The sequence below is a fragment of the Centropristis striata genome, chromosome 19 (genome assembly GCF_030273125.1).
Source record: "Centropristis striata isolate RG_2023a ecotype Rhode Island chromosome 19, C.striata_1.0, whole genome shotgun sequence".
NCBI lineage: Eukaryota > Metazoa > Chordata > Actinopteri > Perciformes > Serranidae > Centropristis > Centropristis striata.
In genome coordinates, this window is record NC_081535.1 from 27,349,690 (window position 1) to 27,373,679 (window position 23,990).

The window sequence follows — 23,990 nt, forward strand, 5'->3', positions numbered from 1 at the left end:
TACCCCCTGGAGTGCCTTCATACCCCAATTTGAGAACCACTGTATTAGAGCATAATATGTCCAGAAGTTACAGAAAAACACCAAATTATGGGATGTCCAAAAACTGAAAAAAGTCATACTAGCATGTTGATTTTTTGTCAAAAATGTTTTTTTGTCAAAAATATGCTTAAAATTGGTCTATTATAGTCTGTGAATACAGGTAATAGTATAGTTTTGACCCCCACACAATTACATCATATAGACATTTACAGCCACACATAATAATCCTACTTAATAAGACATTACATTACATTACAGTACATGTCATTTAGCTGACGCTTTTGTCCAAAGTGACTTACAATAAGTGCATTCAGCCTGATGGTACTAGTCTTAGACCACAGGAACCAAGTAAGTACAGAACTTTAATATCCATCTGTAATTGCTACAGAAGTGCTGAAAAAGAGAGGAGTGGGGTTTTTTTTTATATCAATATAGATAGGCGACCATGACTTAACCGAGGTAATAATAACAATAATAATAATAATAATAAAGATAATAAATATTAAAAAATAGGATAATGATGAGAGAAAAAAGGCAGTAGTAGAGGAGATGAAGAGAAAAGTAATAGTGGAATTTACAGTGTATGAAGATTTAAAGGAAACCACATACAAATAAAAAAAATAGAATAAAGAAGGAGGAAGGAAAGAAATAAAAGAGGAGGATGGAGATGAAGGAAGTGATGGCATGGAGGTGAGTGAAAAGAAAGAAGAAACATAACATGTAAAGATAACATCAAGAAAGAAAAAGGATGAACAACAAAAGAAGAGCGTCTGCTCTTCTTTTGTTGTCCATCCTTTTTCTAAAATAAAAAAAAATAAGCAAGATGAAAAGGAACAGCTAGAATTCAAAGATAACTGAAAACAGTTATTTTAAAAATTGGAAAATTAGGAGGGACGAGAGAAAAGAAGAAAAAGATCAGAAACAGTCAGGAACATGAGGAGACGATCATAAAGAAAGAGATAATGTAAAAAAAAAATGAGTTACAGATAATAAAAAAAGACAAGATCCAATGGAGAGACAATGAAACAACGAAGATGAAAAGGAATAGAAGAAAAAAGAAGAGAAAAACAAAGACAGTGAAGATGAGGAAAGTGTCCCAGAACCAGGATCACACTAGAGGCGCAGACGTGGAGTCAGATCTCAGCTGGCACCGCCCGAGCACTGAAACACACACACACACACACACAGCGAGCAGAGTAAATACATATATAGAGTATGTGTGATATGAATATGGAGCAGGAGAAGTGTATATGAGCGCGCTGTGCAGCAAATTAGCCCTGAGCTCGTTTTTAAAGGCTGAAAATGAGTCTGCTGGCAGCAAAGTTCAGCCAGCGGCAGCCACAGCCAAGTGTGTAATGAGGTGAGAGAGAGAGAAACACACACACACACACACACACACACACACACACACACACTCAGGGAGAAGTTGTTCCTTACTCTCACTCACACACACACACACAGAGTAGAGGCTGTAAATAGAGGGTATTAAAATGGTTTTGGCAGCAAACACTTCAAACTCAGTAGCAGAGCTGCGGTTTTCTCCTCTCTCTCTCTTTCTCTCTCTCTCAATTTCAACATAATTATGAACAGTGAATTATAGTCACAGTATATTAGCCATGTAAAGCTGTAAATACTAGCCAGGAAAATCTATTTTGTATTTTTTAGACCTTTTGACAAAATGTCTAAAAAAAACAAAATACATGAATATATATGACATTTTTTCTATCTATCGATCACCTGCCATGCCACGACATCATCATCTTCATCATATATAGGTCTCTTAACTGCTTCGTGTCCTTTGTATCACCATCCGTAATCCATAATGCTCATCACATCTTGAACACTCTACTTTATTTAGATCTACAAATACACATAAAAAACAAACTTTGCACTCTATGTGTTCTAGTTGCATAAAGTTCAAAAGTAATAAGTAGAAAGCAATCAAATCATTTATTTCAGTTTTTCCAAAATACATAAATAAATAGCTAATATGTTTTGTTTTAAAGTCAGTAACCATTAGAATTAGTCAATGGGATTAATCAAGTATTTGTTAGCCCATTTGTGCCCCCAACTTAAAGTTTAATTTAATTCAATTTATTCGTTCTATTTTCAAGTGTTTCTGACTTGATTCTGGAAATAAATGTCCAAAAACTGTCAAATTCCTACAGCCAAGAGTTTTTATGCAACCTTAATTCAAAAAAGTCTGGACATGGTCTAGAATGTGAATAAAACAATGTGAGAACTGGCTAACTGTCTAAAACATATATTCAATTGAAAACTGTACAATGGCAATATGTATGCACTCTATGTTTCTCCTCTAACATGGTCAGTAGTTACATTCCACTAGGTGGACATAATGCATATTGCATCATTAAAAACAATAAAGTTATGGTTGAGGGATTTACAGATGAATTGCCATAAATACCTGCAGCAACATGTTTTTGTCAAATAAGTATCTTCAATTCAGTAAATATTCATATTGAAATAACATTATCAATGTTATTTTTTTCTGTAACTTTTTCTAAATTAGCAAAGATTTCTGTGCAGAAGCTCTGTGAATGCTTGCAGTGCATGGAGCATCCACCAGGGGGCAGATTACATGTATCAGATTGTATATAACAGGATTTTTAGGAAAATATTGATCATGTAGATGACATAGAGTGACAAATCAGATATGATAAAAATGGCGTTATAGGGTTATGTTTATATTTACATTCATCTATGTATTTAAAACTCACTTTCTTCCACTTTTAAACTGGTTTTATCTCTCCACTGCAGGTTGTGGGATTTGATTTGATTTTATTACATATAGTGATCAGTGAATTTATATAATACAAACCTAATTTATTTCACTTTTTGACTTCTTTTAGAATAAACATACTTCAGAATTAAAGTGGTTTTTGAGAATCAGCTACACAAAACCATGAAGTAATGTGGAGATGGTTTACAAACTGAAAGAGGAAGTGGAGACTTTTTGGTAGATTACCAAGAAAACTAAAAATCTAAAGAGTACCTAAAGTGTTTGTAAGTCTTTTACAACTTGTTACGGATCTCTGCTATATTTCTGTCAAGAAAATATGTTGCCAAGTCAAATACTTAAGAAATGTTGGACGTTCAAACATATCGAGAACCCCGACTGCAAACACGGCCGAAACACATGCCAGTAACCAAATTTCATTTAAAAAATCGGTCTGAGATTGAGACTTTGAAATGTTTTTTTCTCGCAGCCTCCTCCGGTGTCACTGTGTGTCTGCCTGTGTTCAGTCAGACATTCAGAGGCACAAAGTCACTTTTCACAGCCAGAGACTTGTTAAATGCAGCTATTTATGCACAAACACACAGCAATTGTACGGTCACACACAATCCAAACACAGGCCGTCACTCAAAGCTGCACACAAAATGCCTCCAGTCAGGCAGACGGAGATTCAAAATGGCCGGCAGTTGGTGTTGTGTGTGTGTGTGTGTGTGTGTGGGAACAGAGCTGAGTGTTTTGTGTTGACTGGGAAGTTGGCAACGTCCCAGTGACGGATCTATACAGACGTCAAATAAAGAGTGCAGTGTGGAGCTGAGGACAGGGACAGATAGACGCGTCACAACCCTGCCATGCCGCCATGTTGGAAGTCGACTGGAGAATTAGCTGCATTCAGACGGGCCCGATGCTCTATCGACATTACATCAGCTGCATGGGACGAGCTCCATGTTGTTTTGAACCGTTGCTCCAAATAATTACGCAGTTAACCCTTAATAGGGCACTCATTGAAATACTTGCAAATTCCAAATTTCAACCCTAGAGAATATTGGAGGATATTACATACTACCAGAATGTGTAAAAAAAAAAACATACGGACCCGGGGAAGGGGGGTAATATTTTGAGAAAAAAGTTTAGTGGCAAAATGTGGCAAATCTACGAGAAAAAAATTTGTTTTTTTTTCTTCACTTTTTTCTCGTAAATCTGCGACTTTTTTCGCACAGATTTACCACTTTAAATCTCTTAAATCCGCAACTTTTTTTCTTGTAGATTTTCCACTTTAATCTAGTATTTAATAGTAATTCTAGTATTTCATCTATCTGGTTTTATGACTTAGTAAAGTTATTGGGGCTGAGATGGATCAGACAAAGGAAATAAAGGCAACATTTATTCTGGCACCCAACAAATAGCCCATTACAAAAAAACTAAAACTAACACTAAAACGAATAAAAACGAAAGTAAAACTAAGCATCGTCAAAAAAAAAAAAAAAAGCTAAAACTAGCAAACACACTCTAAAAACTCATTAAAACTAACTGAATTTGAAAACAAAAATTGACAACGAAATTAAAACTAGAACTAATGAAAAATCCAATACTATTATAACAATTAAACAGATCAAAAGGACATCCCTGTGAGTTTCTATTGGAGTCTCTGTTTTAGAAGTGTTGATCAAAGATGTGTTAAAGACTTCAGGTCACTGGTGTCGAACGAGAGCAAACACAGCAGACTAAAATATCCTTCAATGAGACTAGGATGGGACTTGACCCGTGCATAGCACAATGGGTTTGCAGTGCATTGCCTTAACCACTTGGCCAGCTCATCTGCTTTTTTCTGTCTTTTTGTGGTCACTTATTGTATCTACCCATGAGCACCTTCTTACCCCTCCTCTCTTTTCTGCAGCCCTGTCCGGAGGCCTCCAGGGCCAGAGCACCTCCTCCGTCAGCTCGGAGATCAAGTCTGAGGACGAGGGAGACGAGAACCTCCTGCAGGACTCGAAGAGCCTGGATGCCAAGAAGGACGACCTCGACAGCAAGGACCTTAAATCAATTGAGAGGTTAAGATCTAGGTAGTGCGACCACCTCTCAGACGCTTACTTACATCAAACCCCTCAGCTGGGCTGGGACACGCATTGTCCCAAAACACCTACAGGCTCAGAGACCGTCCTTGTCCAACATGTCATTGACACAGAAAGTGTTCAATCTATGGCCCTTTATTTCTTTTTTATGTAGCGATTTTCTGGAGAAATCTAGAAAGTCTTACATGACTTTTACTTCCAATGGAATATTTGTGACTATATAGGCTGAATTGAATTCTAAAAATATTTCTTCCATCAGCTGAGGTCAACTGCTCTTATAGGCAAATAAAGGAGAAACATTATGTTGTCGTGTTTGGAGAGAAAGAACACAAGGAAGGACTTGAAGCTGTGGGTGTTTTGGGATCCAGCCTTTGGTTTTTGATGAAGTGATCAAGTGTGATGAGAAGCAGCTAAATACAGTTTTTATACAGAGACTTGTTGTATAAAACATGCCCGTGTCCACCAGGAATCACTCTTTTTTAACATCTTTTTGAGCCAACAAAGAACTGTGATGACAAAGAGGGGTTCCTGGTTGACACGCAGATCCTGGTTGATCCCATCAGTCTCTCCAGGGTCTTGGACCTGGTTTTAACTGTTTCTCACACAACAGAGTAGAGCCAACGGTCAATATTCTCAAAGAAGTGCTGCCTCACATTCAGAGCTGGGGAATCAACAACAACACTAACACTGAAAGTAAAAGGGCCCTCTGAGAGTACCTGTACCAAGGCCAAATGCCCTGTCTCCCAATGGTGACCAAAGTGAAAAATAATTTCTGTTAAATTTAATGGGCTCTTTCTTGGCCCATGCTACACCCTCCCAACGACAAAGTTTCAGGAAAATTGGACCAGCAGTTTTTCCACAATATTATTCATAATCTCCTTGGCAGAGGTGATGAATATTCTTGCTGTTGGTGAGAAAATTAAGTCCTGTAAAAAAAAAAAAAAAGTCTTTAACATATTTCAAAGGACAAAATGGTATAAAACCCACTCGTATATACATTGGAGCCAGAAGTAAAAGAAAGAAGTGTTGGTTTCCCCTCCTGGATGCAGCTGAGCAGCCTTCACCCCTCCAACAATATTTCTCCTCAGGAGGACGAGTCAAATCAGACACATCTGAAACCCAAACCCAGAGATTGAACATGACGGGGGTGGTCATGATGATGATGATGATGATTGTGATAATGCAAATATTTTCAGTGATGTAGATAAAATATATGTCCATGTTGTGTTGCAGGGTTTGGGAATCTTTTAAAATGTGATCCAGCAAACTAGCTTACAGCTGCTTATCTGTCACCTTTTTGATCCTAATGTGGCCCAGTTGAACTTAACTGGGCTTATACAAGTGAGATTACAGAATAGACTGTATAAGGGATAAAAAAACACATCTCCAGTGTACAAAAGTGAAGCCAATATATCAGCAGCTGCCATCCTGTGCTGGTGACATCATTTGGAGCAGAGTCTGTGCAATAGTAGTAGTGAAAGTAGTAGTAAACTAATTACTGAAAACCTGAACAAACAGCAACGGGATAAGAATGACTTAAAATGACAGAAACCATCTTTGGGGAAAATTTGTTTGGTCTTGACTTCACGCAAATTGATAATATAGTTCATTCTTGTAAATTCTGCACCAAAAGTAATCCATAGATTCAGATATTTTAAGAAACATCTAATCCTCAAACGGCTCTTCAGTGTGATCCCACGTCACACCTGCCAGTTCATCCCAAAATGGATCCTCCTCTTCTGTTATTCACTGTACATTTTCAATTAACACTATTTTCTGTGGTGTAAAGAGAAAATAGAGGCAGAGCACATTTAATCCCCGTCCCCGAAAAAAAACACACATTTTTAAGACGAATACAGATGAGACAGTGAGACATCAGTAGTTACAATTGGGAAAACTTCCATCTTGAAACTCAGTATAGGCCTATCTAATGTAAAGTTTTAGACAACATTGAGCTGAAACACAAACAAAATGCCTGTTTCTAACTGAAACTTTTAGATTTAAATATATCTTGTGGTTATTTTAGCACTCTATATCTACCAGAAAGGACAAGTTGGCTGTTAGCAAGCTAATATTAGCTACGTGTTAGTAAGCTAATGTTAGCTATATGGGGAGCGTGTCAATGTTCGGGGAACATAGGACCCTTTTTGGGAGAAGCAGGGAAAAAGGGTCCTAGTGTCATTAAAGAGGGGACCCTTTTTCCCCGCCTTTCCCAAAAAGGGTCCTATGTTTGTTTGTCTGTTACTTTTTCCACCATTACTGCCAATTTCCATGGCAAATAGTCCTATAGGCCTACGGGCTGTTTGACGCGCATATGCAAATAGGCCTAGACCTGCAGGTCTCGAGCTAACAATAACCCTAATCCCGCAACAGTGGGGAACATACATGCTCCCCGGTATGTATTACTACAGGGGGACATAGGACCCTTTTTGGGAAAAATGGGGAACATAGGACCAGGGGAACATCGGGATGACCCGCTATATGTTAGCAAGCGAGTATTAGCTACGTGTTAGCAAGCTAATGTTAGCTATGTGTTAGTAAGGTAATGTAAGCTATATGTTAGCAAGCTCATATTAGCTAACATCCACTTTTGTCCTCTTCAAAGTTCAGTTTTTTCGGTTCCTCAGCTTAAAAAAAATTAAATTTAGGATACATTTGTCAAGGAGGCTTTTTCTTTTAATACAAAGTCAATGGAGGGAGATGGTTTAGGCGTGGTGCTCGTCCCTATACTGTGGCAGACTTGAAACACCCAGACTGCAGCACATGATATATGTTCCCAAGCCCTGTTCCTGTCATTTTGTCACTTGATGAATGATCATGTGAAGGTCACATGGAGGTTTGTATTAAGAAGAGATACTACACACAGAAATACAAACTGAGCTTTCCTCCTCATCTCCTATTCTCATTCCCTGCTTCCTCTTCCTTTCCTGCTCATCATTGGTCCTTGCAGCAACAATGACGACGAGGACCTGTCTCCGGAGCAGAAGATGGAGAGAGAAAGGGAACGGAGGATGGCAAACAACGCGCGGGAGCGTCTGCGCGTCCGCGACATCAACGAGGCGTTCAAGGAGCTGGGCAGGATGGTGCAGCTGCACCTGAAGAGCGATAAACCTCAGACCAAGTTACTGATCCTGCACCAGGCCGTGGCTGTCATCCTCAGTCTGGAGCAACAAGTCCGAGGTCAGTTCATTATGACGACATGTGACCTCTGACCTCAGTAACTGCAGTTTTGCTTTTATCCTCATGTTAGACCCCAGTCATCAGAATCAGGCTTATTGCAAAACAAGTTTACACACACAAAAAAAATCCTTGGTTTGTAGGTGCATACTGTGAACATAGTAAGAAATATGAAACCAAAAGCAAATACTGCATAAAAAACATAAAGACACATAAATACAGCATACAAAATGACAAAAATATTGGGTTATCTAAAATGTTAAATAAAGTAAGTAAATAAAGTAGTAAATAAGTAAGTAATATAATTTACTAGTAATTTGTGACATATATATTAAATTAGAAAATGTTTGTACAAATTTTTAAACATTTTTTATTTACTTTTTGTAAACTGGAATTCTGAAATTGCCGAATTCTGTTTTTATTTACAATTTACATGGCGTCCTAACCTTTTTCGGTGTTCGAGTTGTGTATATTATAATTACTATTCTGTTCTGAAAGGAAACTTTGAAATTCACTGAAGAAAGAAAATCTGATTAAATGTAATCCTCTGAAACTTAATTTGGACGATTAAATTTTTTTTCCTTTTCAAACTGTTTTTAAAGAAACTTTGATTCGGTAATAAGTAATAATCATTTGTAAAAAAATAAAATAAAAAAATAAAGAAAAGCAAAATTAAAAAAAGTCCATATATTGATGGTTTAATATATTCAAAAAGTATATCATAAAAGATAATTTTATCTAAAATATATTTGACAGAGAACAATAAAATGAATGAATCCTGCTCTCTGATTTTTTACAATAACTGTAGCTGCAGCCACATACGTTTATTAAAGGAGATGACTTGTAATATTTTAAAATTCAAATATTTTAAAGTTTAAAATATTCCTTTATTCTAACTTTAAAGTTGCTTGTTGGGAAACTGCAGGTGAAGGTTAAATTTAGACACATGTAGTGCTCCAGGAGCTCCAGTAGAGGGCAGCAGTGGCACCTGTTGATTGACCTGGCTAAAGAGTGTGGCCTTAGTTTCCCTGTAAATCAGAACAAAGACAGACCTTACTGAAAACACAGGACATGTTTGTTTTTTTCTCGGTTTGTTATACAAACACCAGGACTAATAATAATCTCTTCTCTCTCTTTCTGTCCAGAGCGAAACCTGAACCCTAAGGCGGCCTGTCTGAAGCGCCGCGAGGAGGAGAAGGTGACCGTGTCATCGGACGGGGCTCCCCTCTCATTGGCCGCCGCGCACCACGCCGCCGCCGCCATGGGCGACGGGTCGAACCCCTTGGGACAAATGTAAAACGCAGCAACATCTCCTCCCCCCTGAATGGTCAGAAGATTTCACTTATAAACTAATCTGCTGTTGTACCTTTAACTCAAACCAAAGAATCAGAATTTACAAACCAGTCCAGAAACTTCAAGCAATCATTTTTTTCATCACTTGCCATGAAATTTTAAATCTTTGGCAAACTAAACATGCCCTCCAATGAAAATAACAATTTTGGCTTCAAAGGAATAAATTGGAAAAAGATATTCCTGTTGTACGGTCAAAAGTTGTGTCCAAAAGCTGTCATTTCATCTGATATGAATTCATGTGGTGTCTGTGTACGTTTCAGCCATTTGTTTCCTGCAAAACAGAATTATAGTACTGTAACAAAAATTTTATATGCTTATGCAAACCATAATGCAAATTGATAATTTTTTAATTCATAGGTGCACTAAGCTGGCCAGGAAAATATATGTAAAGAAATTAAGACTTCCTTTTCGGTGTCTATTTTTATTAAATTCCATCAAGAAAGTGCCCCACTTTTTGTGCACAATCCAGAAAATAACTGAACAATGAAGGTATTTTGGAGTCAATTTGTAAATAAAAGTGCAAAATCTTCCAAAGTTACTTCTACAAAAGTTAAGTTCAAGTCAGTGGTTAAGTAAATACACCAGTTGATAATCTATGTTCTTAATAATAACCTCTAAATGTGGGTAGGAACCATTGGTGATAATAGGGAAGTAAAAGTACATCACCTAGTAGATCACCTTAAATTCATATACATTTTTTTTCATGTATATATTTTTTGTCTTTAATGCAGGAAAAAAAAGGTTAAAACTTAAACAGACACATTTAGACCAAATGCCATTTCGGCCAAATTTCTTCCACGACATGAATGAATTCGGAGAAGTGCGTAGTTAAAGTCTGGCAGAGCTGATATTTCAGCTGGCTAAAAACAGAGGCCAGAACTTGAATTTCTGTCTGGTCTGGGTACATTTTAACAACAGATTGGCAGTAAGTGTGATTTTAATGTGTGACTGTGTGTGTTTGTCACTGTTCTACTGTTCTTTGCTCGATGACTTTGTTTTCTCTATTGACCCTTCGCTGAGCTCCTGCCTACAACTGCCACAACAGCAAATAGGCAAGGCCTGTCAACGACTGAAATGAGTACTTTCTTACGTTTAACTAGAGGATGGTTGGGAATATTTCCCCAGCCACACAGAAATAGTTTAACAGTTACATAGAGCATTAGAAATATACAGCAAATAAACAGCATTTCTTGAAATCCTTGCCATTATCCTTTTTTAAATTTATTTTATTTCTTTTTCTACAACATTTTCCAATAACACACATACATTCAAAAAAGAGGGATGTACAGTAACAAACATGTACGTTAACTTGTTGGGAGACAGTCCAGCTAGTTATCAAAGTATAATTTTCAAGAAAAAAAGAAAAGGGGGTTTCGGAGATATAACGTTGTATCATATCATATTATAAACGGCAACAAAAAAGGATCTGTTTATTTGTTAGCTCCATAATGTGTGGACATGTACATAAGAAACCCATTTTGACCATAATTTAGTAAATTTTTCATTTGTAGGCAAAGTCAAAAGGTATTTTTTCCATTGCATAAATCTCATTAACTATTTCTGTCGATTCCTCTTTAGTGGGGGGTCAGAAAAGTATTTGGTAACGCTTTATATTAAGGTCCTTGTAATAACCATTAATTAACAAGTAATAAGGCCCTTGTAAGTCCTAACAAGATGCTTATTAACATTACTGTGTGTTTATAAGCCTATATAAGTGTTAATAATGGAATTATAATACAGCTAATAGCAGGCTATAAGAGATTTATAATAAGAACATTAATAAAAGCCTGATGAGTATCTTATAATTCTTCATAATAGCATTACAAACACCCATAACTCACCCATTATGTCTTTGCCATGCCTTTATTTATCTTTTGTTTGCTTATTGATATTAAAATATACTTTATCGCTCATTTATTATAAGTTAACTATGCACTTGTTAACAGTTAACTATGCTTTTTGCAGCTAAAGAGATCTAAAGTGAGAACAATGTCTTATTACTTGTTAGTTAATGGTTATTACAAGGACCGTAATATAAAGCTTTACCAAGTATTTTTACAAGCTGATATCAGCAAAGCAAGTGCAAAACTGGAGGGTTACTTTCATATTAAATATGCCTTCCAATGTTTTGTGTATGTCTAACCAGAAATGTCTTATTACTGGACATTCTCAGAATATATGCCAATGGTTGGCATCTTGGCTTCCACAATGTCTCCAACAAGTTGACAGTTAGTGGTTGGTGGTTAAAAAATGGAATTAGACACTTCCACCCAAACTCTCTCCATGTATGTGAGTTGGTGCACTTCCATTAAAAGGTGCAAGTATTTGTACCAATCTTCCTTTGAAATCTCCAAGTTGAAATGAGTCCTTTCAACCAGAATCTGAAATTTACTTGCCAAAAAAGCATCATTATTTTTTTTGCAACAAATGTTGCAAAGTTTTCAAACTGCAAATAAACGCATCCACCAATTAAATTGTGTTGTTTTCCTATGAGGATTATAAAACAACAACACAGATACTGTACCAGAAGGTATTTCACAATAAAAGCCCTAGTCAAATACACTGTGTAATTGTAACTGTAACTGATTCTTGCTGATGCTAGCTTATATTGTCGTCCTTTCTCTATCCTTCTTTTTGATATTTAAGAAATATTTTTGCAGAAATGGTATACTGGCTTGACGGGTGCAAAACCTTGTCAGGCCTGCTAACGGTAACCAAAGGGGCGGGACTTAGCGAAGGTTCAATATTTGTGTTTGCATGTTGTATCATGGAGCAGGTTAAGTGTATAACTGAGTTTATTTCCTGTAGTTCCATAGTCTTGAGCTAGTGAAGGTCCTCAAAATAAAGCAGGAGTCACTTTAGACAAATCCACAGTTTAGAGTTTCTTATCTTCAAAAGCTTTACAGTGAAAACATTGAAGTAATGCGTTTACTTTTTTATTTATACTCTGGAGGTTTGTGCAGGTTTGAGGTTATTAAAACTGTGAAGTATAAAGAAAGTGAAAAGAAAAGTACGAAAAACACCAAGAGATGAATTAATAAATGCATATAGATTTTTAACTGCATGTTGTAAAGCTACATGCGTGATAGCTATATCTGGGTCCAAAATATTTGAAATCCAAAAATGTTTTTCTTCATTCATGTATTCCCATCACCATCAGGCCAGGGATTTATTTAAATGGCTGCTCATTGGAATGATGCAATTGTGTCAATTAATATAACTTGTTCTAATATGACATAATGCAATGATAACATGGTTCAAGAGAGTTAATTAATGTAGATGGTGATTTGATTTGATTTTTAAAAGTTTATCTGCAACGGGGAAATCCAAAGCTGGTGTCAGCCCACTCTGCTACCAAACATTCGCTTTGCTTGCACTACACCCTGAGCTATCCTAAAGGACCTACAAACATTTAAATATAAATTATCTAATTAGAAAAGACTGCATAAAAGAAGTGCACATAGCCTTCATTGTCAGAAAAGTGAAGCCAAAACCTGCATTATTTCTAATGACCAGCAGGGGGCGACTCTGCTGGTTGCAAAAACAAGTCCAATTGTATAGTCAATCAGTGCATTTACATGCACAGTTTAATCGAGCTATGCTTAAAAATCGATTTTGGCGTCTAATGGGACTTCTGTCCTTGTCCCAGTTTACATGCAACTGAGAAAACTGAATAACTGACGGGAACATGTCCTCCTCCTCAACACTGGGTGGTGATATGTGTCATTTCAGCAGGTTAATATGGCGCCCTTTGTGGTTGACCTCAGTTTGACACTTTGCGTGAGCGGCTAACGTGAGCGGCTTACGTGAGCGGCTAATGTGACCGGCTTTCTTGAATGTTTTTGTTCCGGGGTCATACACCAGCGCAGGGGTGGAGCATGGGAGCATGCGTACATGCGTTGTCTTGTCATGCATGCCGACTAAAATCCTATTCCAATCACATTATCTGGGTGTCCTAATCGGAGTTTTAGGACTCCAATATTAGTCGGACTAACACGTTTACATGCACTTCAGTTGTCCAGTTATAGTCAGATTAAGGCAATAATTCATTTTTTTCAAGTGTCATGTAAACGTACTGACTGACAAAATGACCCCAATGTCTAGACAGCCAATCACTTTGACATAAGAACCTTGTGCTCAGTTAACCAGCTTATACAGCCAGCTGATGGAAACGCACCTAATTCCAATTTCCAATTGATCCCACATGTGTAACAGGAGCCATGTAAACATTAAAGTTGAGCAAAATTTGGAATGTCGCTTAAAGAGAATGCGAATTAGGGACTTTTCCATTAACTGGTTTAGATTGAATAAACAAAGCTGCATGAACATACTTTGGTCAAAAGATGGCAGTGTAATGTATCTCTGTAGGCTAATCCGTCACTAAACAGTTGAAGAACAGATTAAGCAAAAGAGAAACGTGGCTATTGGCTTTAAATTCCCCAGGTGGGATCAAATGATTATGCAAATGTATTGCAGTCAGCTCAAATAGTCATGATCTTATGAATTATGTGATTCTGTAATATTAATAAATAGGCCTATTTGAATCTAATACAAGCCAAAGGTCCCAATTAGAATCAGCCTTGCTCCCCAGAACATGAATATGTGACACTCTATGAGCTTTTCTTCATGACTGGGCAAACTCCATAGTTTAAACCCTGCAATCTTTTTCTGTGTGTGTATGTGTGTGTGTGTGTGTGTGTGTGTGTGTGTGTGTGTGTGTGTGTGTGTGTGTGTGTGTGTGTGTGGTGTGTAGAGCCTGGACATGTCCCTACTAATCCTCTATGCCTTTATCTGTTCTCGTCCTCTCTCCAGGTCCAAGGTGCCAGAGTTCATCAAGATGATGAGTGACCACTTCCTCTGACGGCGTTTCCATGACAAACTGGCAATCGAACAACCCCGTTGTTGCTTCGGCCTGACCAATCAGATTCTCTGGATCTTCGGCCTGACCAATCAGATCAGCCTCCTTCTCTCCTCTCGTCTGTCTCTGATCCTCCTCTTCACCTTCGTCTCCTTCTTCTGTCGAGAACACGAACTGCAGAGTCACATTAGTCGCTTTCGTCACTTTGCATCTCCGGCCGAAGTGAACTGGATGCTACTTTGTGGAGACATTTAACAGCCGCTGTAACATGGCTGCTACAAAGTGGCAGTTTGTGGGAGCTTTTGACTCAAAGTGACAGCAATGGACAAAAGTCTTTGGAATCACATCATCCAAGAAATTCTTCTTCTTGTACTACTTGTTTTATCAGCATTCCCAGTTTTAAAGAACAAAAGGGTTCTATATATAGTATATATATATATGAGAAATGGAAAAAATGACAAAAAACTTGTTAAAAAAGTGCAACAGGCAGTGAGGAGAGTACGGGTTGGGGAGGGTTGTTCAGAAGGAGCAAAACATATCACAAAGTGTTTAAAGAGTTTGTTTTTTTAAAGCAACATTGCGCAGCTGCTGTTGAATGCAGCTTCAGCGTGTCTCTGACTGAATGGCAATCTAACGCCACACTGTGGATGAAGCTGTGCCTGATCTCCTTTTGGATGCCCACCAGTCAGATAGATACACACGGAGAAGCAAAGCAAACAAAAAAATAACAGGAAAATTCCAGGAAGTACCACGGAAGCAAGCTGCCCGCTCATACATCCCCTTAAAAACTACACATTTTTACAGTATAAATTGAAATGAAGAAGATGTGCTTGAATTGCTGAGTCATTTGAACAAAAAAATTAAGTTTGCAAACGCTTTTTGACTATCATAGATGCCTAGAAAGAAACAGGCTAAACAGGATAAATAGGGGCAACTTGTTCTTCCCCTTCTAATGCATTCCCTCTTTACCTGCAAACATTTACAGTAGATCGTCAGTGTAAAAAAAAATCTGAACGTTTATGTATTTTTAGTAGTGTTTTATGCTAATAGCCACGTTGTCTTTGTTACAAGTGGTGGAATTGTACGAACTGCTAACTTTTTAGCGTGATCACAAATACAAAAGCCTGGACAGTGGTTCCCAAATGGCCCGTGTGTATCTACTGGAAGGAAGAGGATACCTAAAGAATCAATCATTCAATCAGTTAATCAATCAATCAGTGAGTGACTCCAGAGGGACTGGGGTGTTTAAATTATTGAACGTTGAGGAATTACAGTACGAAAAACAGCAAGGAAGAATGATGCAGTAATGAAAAAGTGTACTTCTCAATACAGCAGGAAAGAAAGACTTTTGTTGACATCTTCATTTGAGATCGTTGGGTTAGTGGTGCAGATGCAAAATGACAGCAGAGACAGAGAACTCTAGCAAACATCCTAGACCGGAGTCCTTTGTCATATGTGCATATCAGTGTGGGCAGAGCAGGCAGAGTTTGAAATGGTCTCCAGGCCTCTGCTGAGATAGAAAGATGGTTGAAAGCAGAGATAGATGATACAAATGATAGATGGATTGCTGGATGAAAGGGATGAGGGCTGGACTGAAGTGAATTCTATTCCATGTTTAGCACATTCCCTAAATCACAATCACTCCTTAAATCAAGTGGTCCAGATGTCCCCAAGTGTCTGAACTATGAGAGTTCTGGGAGTCATGGAAGGGTATGGAGAAAAGATTGAGTGAGTCAACATCCTGAGGAGCTTGAGATAAAGGGAGAGAAGGAAAAGCAGAGAATCTAGAGGTCTAAATGATGACGACGCTGCAGGGGGAGCAAGGGAACAATCATCAGGGTGAGGGGTGTATACTTGTCTTCTGGGGGCCAGGCAGCACTAGTCAAAGCATTCCTGTGTTGGATTCATTAGATTCCCTCATTTCCTGGTTTAGTATCTGGCCGAAGATATATCTCAAACCTCGAACCTCAACCTCAGACTGCCCTGCCCGGACGAACAACCTTTGGGGACTTTCTGATTGACATTAGCTTCCCTGCATAATAATTGCAGCGTTTATTGTATTCGAGGTGTCTGTTGCTGGGTCCATTTAGCTGCTTCAAATTTCATCAGCCTTGCAATCCCGTTGTGATGTTGATGTCTGGCAAAATTGGGAACACTGTCTACTTTACTGCACTGCATTGTAGAGACTAGAGACTCTGTTCCACTCAGGAATCCCACAGAACCAAAGGGGTTTCCTGTCAAGGAAGACAACTATCTAGACTAGTTGGGTTTAGACGAGCTGGGCTTGTAGCTGAGCGGTTTGCTCCATACAGTAGACATATTTAAATCAAATGATACTAGATCAGTACTCCTGATCCTGACCAGTAACCCTACCCTAACCCTACATCTGAGGCAAGTCCAATCCAGAAGCCTACCCACACTTACAGTATACCCAGACCAGTTTCATTCCCAGGTCATCAAATAGCAACGCTTTGTCACACGATACGAACAAACAAGGAACCCTTTAGCTTCTGTATGAGAAAATTCAGGTTTTAACTCCAATGTAAACCCATCCATAGCAATATTAGACACTCAGAGCAAGTTCTCCGCAAATCAGCTGAAGTAGTATAAAGAGCGACAAAGTCCACGTCGTGATGGTCAGATGGTGGTTCAAACAAACACTTTTCTTTAACCTGGGAGACTGTTTGGGTGAAACCAAAAGTCAAGGTTCATATCTATTTGACTAATAAACTTGCACAGGATACATCATTTTATTTATGTAACAAATATACATATTTGAACCCAAAAAAACAAGCTTTTCCCCAAAAAATAACCAAGTAGTTTTGCATAAATTCACAACATTAACCAAGTACAACCATAGTTAACCATAATTCGATCCATAAGTGAGTTAAAAAGTGATGCTAAAGGGTTCTGACCAAGTGTCCGTATGTGACAAGTTCGAAATGAAAATGGCTTAGTATATCCAAAAGGCTGCCTCTTGTATTTTGAACTAGGTTTGTTGGGTTCAGGAGAAGTCCACATTGACTTGGAATTGATACAGGATTGGGAAAGTGACAAGAAAATCAGAAAAAATAGGTCTGGAGGATTTATTTTTTGTTTATTGCGTGGCAAAGAATTAAGATCTACTTTCAGCAACAGGATAAGGTAACTGGGATATCTTCAACAGTGTCCATTGTTTTCTGGTGTCAATCTGAAAGTCCCCTTTCATCCTTGCCCCAGTTTGAACCTTCCTTGATCTAGGCCTATGTTTAATACCCAGTCCCAGTTCTGTCTTCTCTGCTGACCCTCGCCTTATGAGCCCTAAACCAGAGCCCTAGACCCTCTCCCCAGCCTCGTGCCCCACCTAAGCAGTCCCACAGATGCAATTTGAACATTCACACTTCTACCAATGTGCCTTTTTAGAGTTCATATCATTCGAGTTGCCAGAGGAGGACATTTACCTGGTCTTTTAATAGGATGCAAGCTTAGGGAAACCTGTTCTTAGTCGTTAGGTTCTATGCAGTCAGGTTTTTTACCAGACCTGGGAATTTAAAAAAAGCTAAAAAGGAAAAAAAAGTATTTTTTTGGATAAAAAAACTAAACTGTATTTAATGTACTGTACGCTTATATGTAAGTAGACAGCGTGTTCTGGCTTTGAGCCAATGAGACAGACGCTTGATTTAGCAAGACGAGCCCCCATCCCAGTCCTCCCCCAACCCCCGTTTCCAAAGTTCTCCATAACCCCAAACCCTTCTTGTTCCAAACCCCAGCCCTGTTTCCATGGTGAACAACGCGTCTCTTCTTGTATTATAGCTTATCAGCTTTTTATCAATATTTGATCGGCTTGTCCGTAAGCCAATGTAGTCTTCAGTACAAAGTGTGTGGTCGTATGTTGTAAAACAGATTTTCTTTTTTTCTCTCTCTCTTTTTTAAGAAGAATCTTTTCTCTTATTACTTTTTCTTTGTCTGTTCTGGTTTACATGTCTATTATAGAAAATGTAAAAAAACAAAACAAAAATAAAAACAGAAAAACAACACAATTCGCTATTTCCGACAGCATTGCTCTCTGTCGGTGGTCATTTCGACGTGGTTAAAATCCTACCCAATCAACAGGAAGGCACGGAAACTGGAAAAGAATCTATTTGAATAAATCAATCTATATATAAATGTACAAAAAATATATACGATATATAAGGAGGGTGCCATTTTCTGTTATTTTTTTATTTTCTGTTGCAAAGGAGTGTTTGCTTGGGGAGGAATTATTTTCTCAAAGACTGAACTGGCAGAAGTTGGCGAGGCCCCTCAGTGTTATAAATTTTCAACTGACTTTGTTGTGTTATCTGTTGTTGCCATGACAACACCCTCTGACTAGTACGGCACCCTGCGCAGGACAAAATGGGACCGGAGTTCCATCAGCTCCATTCACTGCTATCTATCCAAGGCAACAACACACAGACGTTTGTAAATTGTATGCAACAAAATGGCAAACTTTACCATTATTTTGAAATTGTGTATGTAAAAGTTATATTTTTACATGTAGACTGTTGTTATTTTGTGTTTTAGAAATATGTTGTATCGGTTTTTTTGTTAAAATATGAAAAAGTAAAATTCAGTGTGTGTTGAAAAAATGTGTCACATTGAAAATGTAGTGAGGTCAAAAGTTCAGAATCATTTTTTTTATTTTTCAGCATTATGTTTATATCTGTGGGGATCATTTTTTGAGGGTTCTTGGGAGGAATCAGAAATCATAAAAGATATGATATTTGTTTAATTCTTCATGCCTCATGACATTACCATTTTTAAATGTATTTTTTGCAGAGAAATGTGTAAATAGTCATAAAACATTTTCTGTGGGCTTTCTGTGGGGTGAGGACTTGCCAGTGAGAGGTGATGATGATGAACTTGTTCTGATTTTTAGTGAGGTTGTATTCGTCCGGTTACAGTAGCCAGGTGCCAACTTTTAGTTTGGGTCAGTGGTGCTCAGTACTTTATGTGGTTTTGGTTGACCATTTGAAGTAAGTAAGTAAGTCAAATTCTTGTCTTTGCTTGCACACAGAATCACTCGTGTCAGAGCCGGAATGGGGCCTTTTTTGTGCCATGCAAAGAGTTTTTTGATTTTCAAGGAGGAAAATTAGCTGGTTCAACTGGCCAAAAACCACAAAAAAAGTACTGGTTTTGTTAAATGCAAATGTATAAAAACACAGCATATCATGACTCAAAAAGACACATTTTGATAATCAAAAAATTCATAGATCAAAATTGGTTATACTACAATACACACCTACATTAGAAAATGTTATAGGGTGGTTTAAAAAAATCAATGATTTTTTGTTTTCCTAAATTTTGACGAAAACCTTCTCAAGGTCCCCAGAGAGCATTTGAAAATTCAATTGACTTGGGCTCTACCGGCTCTGACTCCTGTGCGTTTATTCTCTTCAAGATGGCTTGTAAATGTTGATTAAATGAAACACCCTCAGCACCTGATTCAAGATTAATATATGAAAATTTTGTAAAAGATTGGAGTGTCACTAATATAAAAAAGCAGGTCGTCAGCAAACAATCGTATCAGCTATTTCCCCAAAAAAATATCAGATCTTGTGCAAGGCAGTTTCAGTCATTTGTTTTTAGTGTTTGCCAATAAAATTGAGCTTTTTGTCAAAAGGAAAAGCTGCTTTGAATCGGACCTAGGTTAAACACTAGGATTGACTCTGTCAGTGTAAGTGCTAAATGTATTTTTTACGTAATGTTATTTTTGCGATGCTTCATTTCGTATTTTCTCTTTGTTGTATAATCAAGTCATCTCCCGAATTACAGTATCTTCATTTTTATGTTACCCCTGATGTTTCTATTAGCCAAAATGTTAACTTTTTTTTTCCTTTTCCTTCTTGTTGTACATACACACCTCATTTCTCTTTTTCAGTGACTGTGCCATGAGCTTTGTAATCTGTTACTCTGTACCAGTTTTACTGCAATAATGAGTTGAATTCAAAACGGCCACTCCTGTCCTTTGTTTTCCCAGCAATGTTAGACACAGGAAGCATTAGTTTCTCTTCTCATCATAGATAAACCCATTTAAATGAATATCCACACAGGTACAGTCCAGACACTAGCACTAATCAACATCAGTCGCACAACAATTCTCAAATTTAATCTGTATTTTTTTTACACAATAGCGTTAAAAAACATTTTATACAAGTGATCAATATGGATGTTAACATGGCTACTCTTTTGCAGAAAAGTACTGCAAAGTAATTCCTGTGAAAGAAAGAAAATGAAAAAATGAACAATCAAAGGAGCCGGTTTTCATGTCTTCATCTTCTACATAATATAAGTTTAAATCGTGGAAGTGCCCACTGCCAGAAGAAGAAAATATTCAATCCTGCCAATATTTTGGCAGGTTCATATTTGTAAATCATCTGAAAGTGTTTAAACTGAAGAATCTTACATTTTAAAATAACCCAAATTGAATTAATTTATTCTTGTGACCGAAGCATATTAAACTTCACCATTTTTGTTCTTAATATATAAATTCAGTTCAGGTGATTTAAAGTGATGACCATGAAACGAAAGAAAATAATACTTACTGCCAAAAGATTTGGCCATTTTTGAGTCAACCCTTCTTTTTGGGATCTAATTAGCTCTGTTTTTAAAGTATTCATTTAAATGAATTAAATCGTGTTCTATTCGTGCTCAGTAAGCCCAGACCAGTCTCATTTCTAAGTGGTTAAACAGTGATGCTTTATCAAGGCCCTTGGCACCCAGTACCAATACACAATGCACCCTTTAGTGACCATATGAGACTCACTGTGCTTTCAACTAACTCCAATGTAAACCCATCCACGGCAACATTAGACACTCAGAGCAAGTGCTCTGGAAGCCAGGTGAGCGAGAAGTTCCACGTAGGGAGGAAAATGGTGCCATGCCGTTGTTGCGCTGTCTCATTGGTACGATGGCCCAATAAACCATTCCCCAACCACAGTTTTGTGACATATTCATTTTATTAAGGCTAAAATAGTGATGCCAAGGGGTCCTGGCCAAGCGGTCATGGTTTTATTCCCAATGATTGGTTGGGAATAAGAACAGGTCAGGCACAGTGAATACTAGCTTAAGCAAACTCTAACCCTAATCTTAACCCTACATTTTTGACCTTTTACATTTCAGATTCAGTTTTTGACAATTATAACTGTCTGTTAATCCCGAACATACATTCTCAGCAGTCAGTTTAGAAGATGTATATCAGTTTTCTCTCTGCATGTCCAATACAAAAGTAGGTCCAGGATATGTTTAGCCTCACTTCAAGTGAAGAAACAAATGCACTTTTCAACAACTCTAAACCTATCTGATTCATATCTTGAATCTGTTGTATGAACTGAAAGCTGAACTGGTTTTGTCAAGAAAAAGTAAGTTTGAACTACTTGTTTCAGCACAAAAAATGCTTGGTTAGGTTTAGGAAAAGCTTATGGGTTAAAATACAAAACTTTTTTAAAAAGTTATATAAAATGGGACACAAACAGTTTGACCCATTCAACCACCTCCTCCCTACACCGACTTTGTCGCTCTTTATACGACATCACCTGACTATCTCCTGTGAAGCAGCACTGCATATCTGGGCTCATGATTACATGGGTTATATATACAAAAAAGTTGTCAATGTTATGACATCTAATTTGGTGATATATATCAATTTGAGTTGTAGTTTCTGCAGATGAATCAGCAACAACATGCACAGCTGTATCCATCTCATCCAAGCCTGTCACAATTTGTGACAATTTTCCAATGTTTCTCCAACCCTTAAAGACAACAGCAGCAGACATGAAATATCTGCCATTTGTCACGTTCCTTAACATCCGGTATCCACGGCGCTAAAAAGTGAATACAAGGGGTCTTGAACAAGCGTCTGTATGTGACGAGTTGGAAATTAAAACTGGGGGATGAGTCAGATGTTTGGGAGTAATACCAGGGAACAATTTTTTGAAAAAAAAAAACATTTGAAAATACAATACAGTACTGGACTCTGTAGTTTCTAACAGTATTAACAAGCACAAACAGTCGACTGTCATGATGTTGACTTGTCCATATATTCAGCTCACCTTGGTCTCTGTAAGTAGGATTTTCAAAGACATGCTTCATTTTTTAATACTAATCATTACGTGAAGATGAAAACATGAACTGTGGCTTTCTTTCCTTCATGTTCCCTGTGATGCAATTCAGTAAAGCGATGGGAAAGAAGATCTATATTTTTAGTAGTGATGTGCCAATGAAGCCTCATGAACCATTTTCTTTATCTTATGAGCCCACTTGATTTAAAGAAAAAGGCTCAAGCTCTGGTAATTGAATGTACTTTCAGCCCTTTGTTGAACAGAGAGCGCCATCTAGTGGACTCAGAAAATAAAGAAAATGGTTCATGAAGCTTCATTGGCACGTCACTCATATTTTGGCAAAATGACCCTGTTATCATTGCCTGGGCTTTTTGTTAAAGCTTCCTTTGTCTCTTCTGCTATGGAGTCGACTCAGTGCACCCTATTATAGTATCACATTTAAAAGTAATCAATCGTAAATTTTAATATATTTGGCTTGATTTTTGCAGGGGCAATCCTTTTATAACTTGAATACTGAAGAGAAATAGTAAAGAAAAATTAAACGTCAGATGAAAACAGACAATAAAATATTCCACTTTGTAATTTTTTGGAAAATGAACGATAGAAATGATTTGTTACTTAACTTTCGTGTATTTAAGGATGTTTTATTTGAGGTTTCCTGTGTGACGGGTCATAGTGAAAGGCCACAGTTGGAGACGTCCCTCGCAGCTGGCAACAGATAACGATAAAAAAAATCACATAAAAAATATAAATGAAAAAAAAATACAAAAACAGCAGTTACACTTTTTCCCCAGTGTGTGGCTGAGTGCCTCAATTCTTTACTTCATTGTATTTTTCTACACTTCCATTTTCTTAATTATTTCTGCTTAATGTTGTATTATTTCCCTTTGGGTTTTTTATGTTATATGATTATAATTGTCCTTATGGTTGCTGTTACTGTTGATGTTATTATTGTTACACTTTGCTTTTATTCCAGCTCAGTGGAGGTGTTGGGGAGAGTTTCTGTTTGATTTCTGTGCTGAGGGTTTTATTCTTCCTCGTACCAGCCCAACATTTGGCCGCTCGTTGCCTGTTGGTTCTCATCTTGTAGTGATTCAATGAGGTTCATTTTCATGACCGTTCTGTAGCAATAAATGTGCCATTTTTACAATGCAGCGATTTGAACGCCTCTTCCTTTTTATTCTTGGCCTGTGGGCTGAAACCTGTAGAGTTCAATCCGGCCCGCAGGATGAATTTGAAAGTTTAAAAAAAATCCATATAAGACATGCACTATAAATGTTTTAATAAATACAATTTCATCTCCTCCATGTAAAACAATGGGGACAATTGGATGTTTCTGGGTAAACCAAATAAATATCACCATTATCAACCATCAATATCAACACACCCGGACCGGTTCCGTATTTATTCAGTCCTTCACAATAAGTCACAGTCCAGTAAAAATACAGATGTAGCCTTTAACACATGCTATATCAGTGTGTAATAGTCCCACCTCTGCATATTGCATCCACATTGTAACTTTATTTCAGCACATATATTGAGACACATTTTCGATGAATAGTGTGAGTTATATTCATTTAATAACAAGGTAACAGGATTCAAGGATGATGCATATAAAATAAATAAAACTGCGAAAGGAATCAAATGGTATAACATAAGGT

General features: G+C 37.5%; 1 protein-coding gene across 1 annotated transcript in view; it reads left to right on the plus strand.

The window, feature by feature from the left end:
• Positions 1–23,483, plus strand: part of LOC131992316 (transcription factor 4-like) — a 316,278-nt gene extending 292,795 nt beyond the window's left edge. The window contains exons 18-21 of the mRNA XM_059357855.1: positions 4,689–4,842; positions 7,814–8,043; positions 9,186–9,333; positions 14,206–23,483. Of these exons, the coding sequence (XP_059213838.1) occupies positions 4,689–4,842; positions 7,814–8,043; positions 9,186–9,333; positions 14,206–14,254 (581 nt within the window). The 3' untranslated portion in view covers positions 14,255–23,483. The remainder of the gene's footprint in view (positions 1–4,688; positions 4,843–7,813; positions 8,044–9,185; positions 9,334–14,205) is intronic.
• The last annotated feature ends 507 nt before the right edge of the window (positions 23,484–23,990 follow it).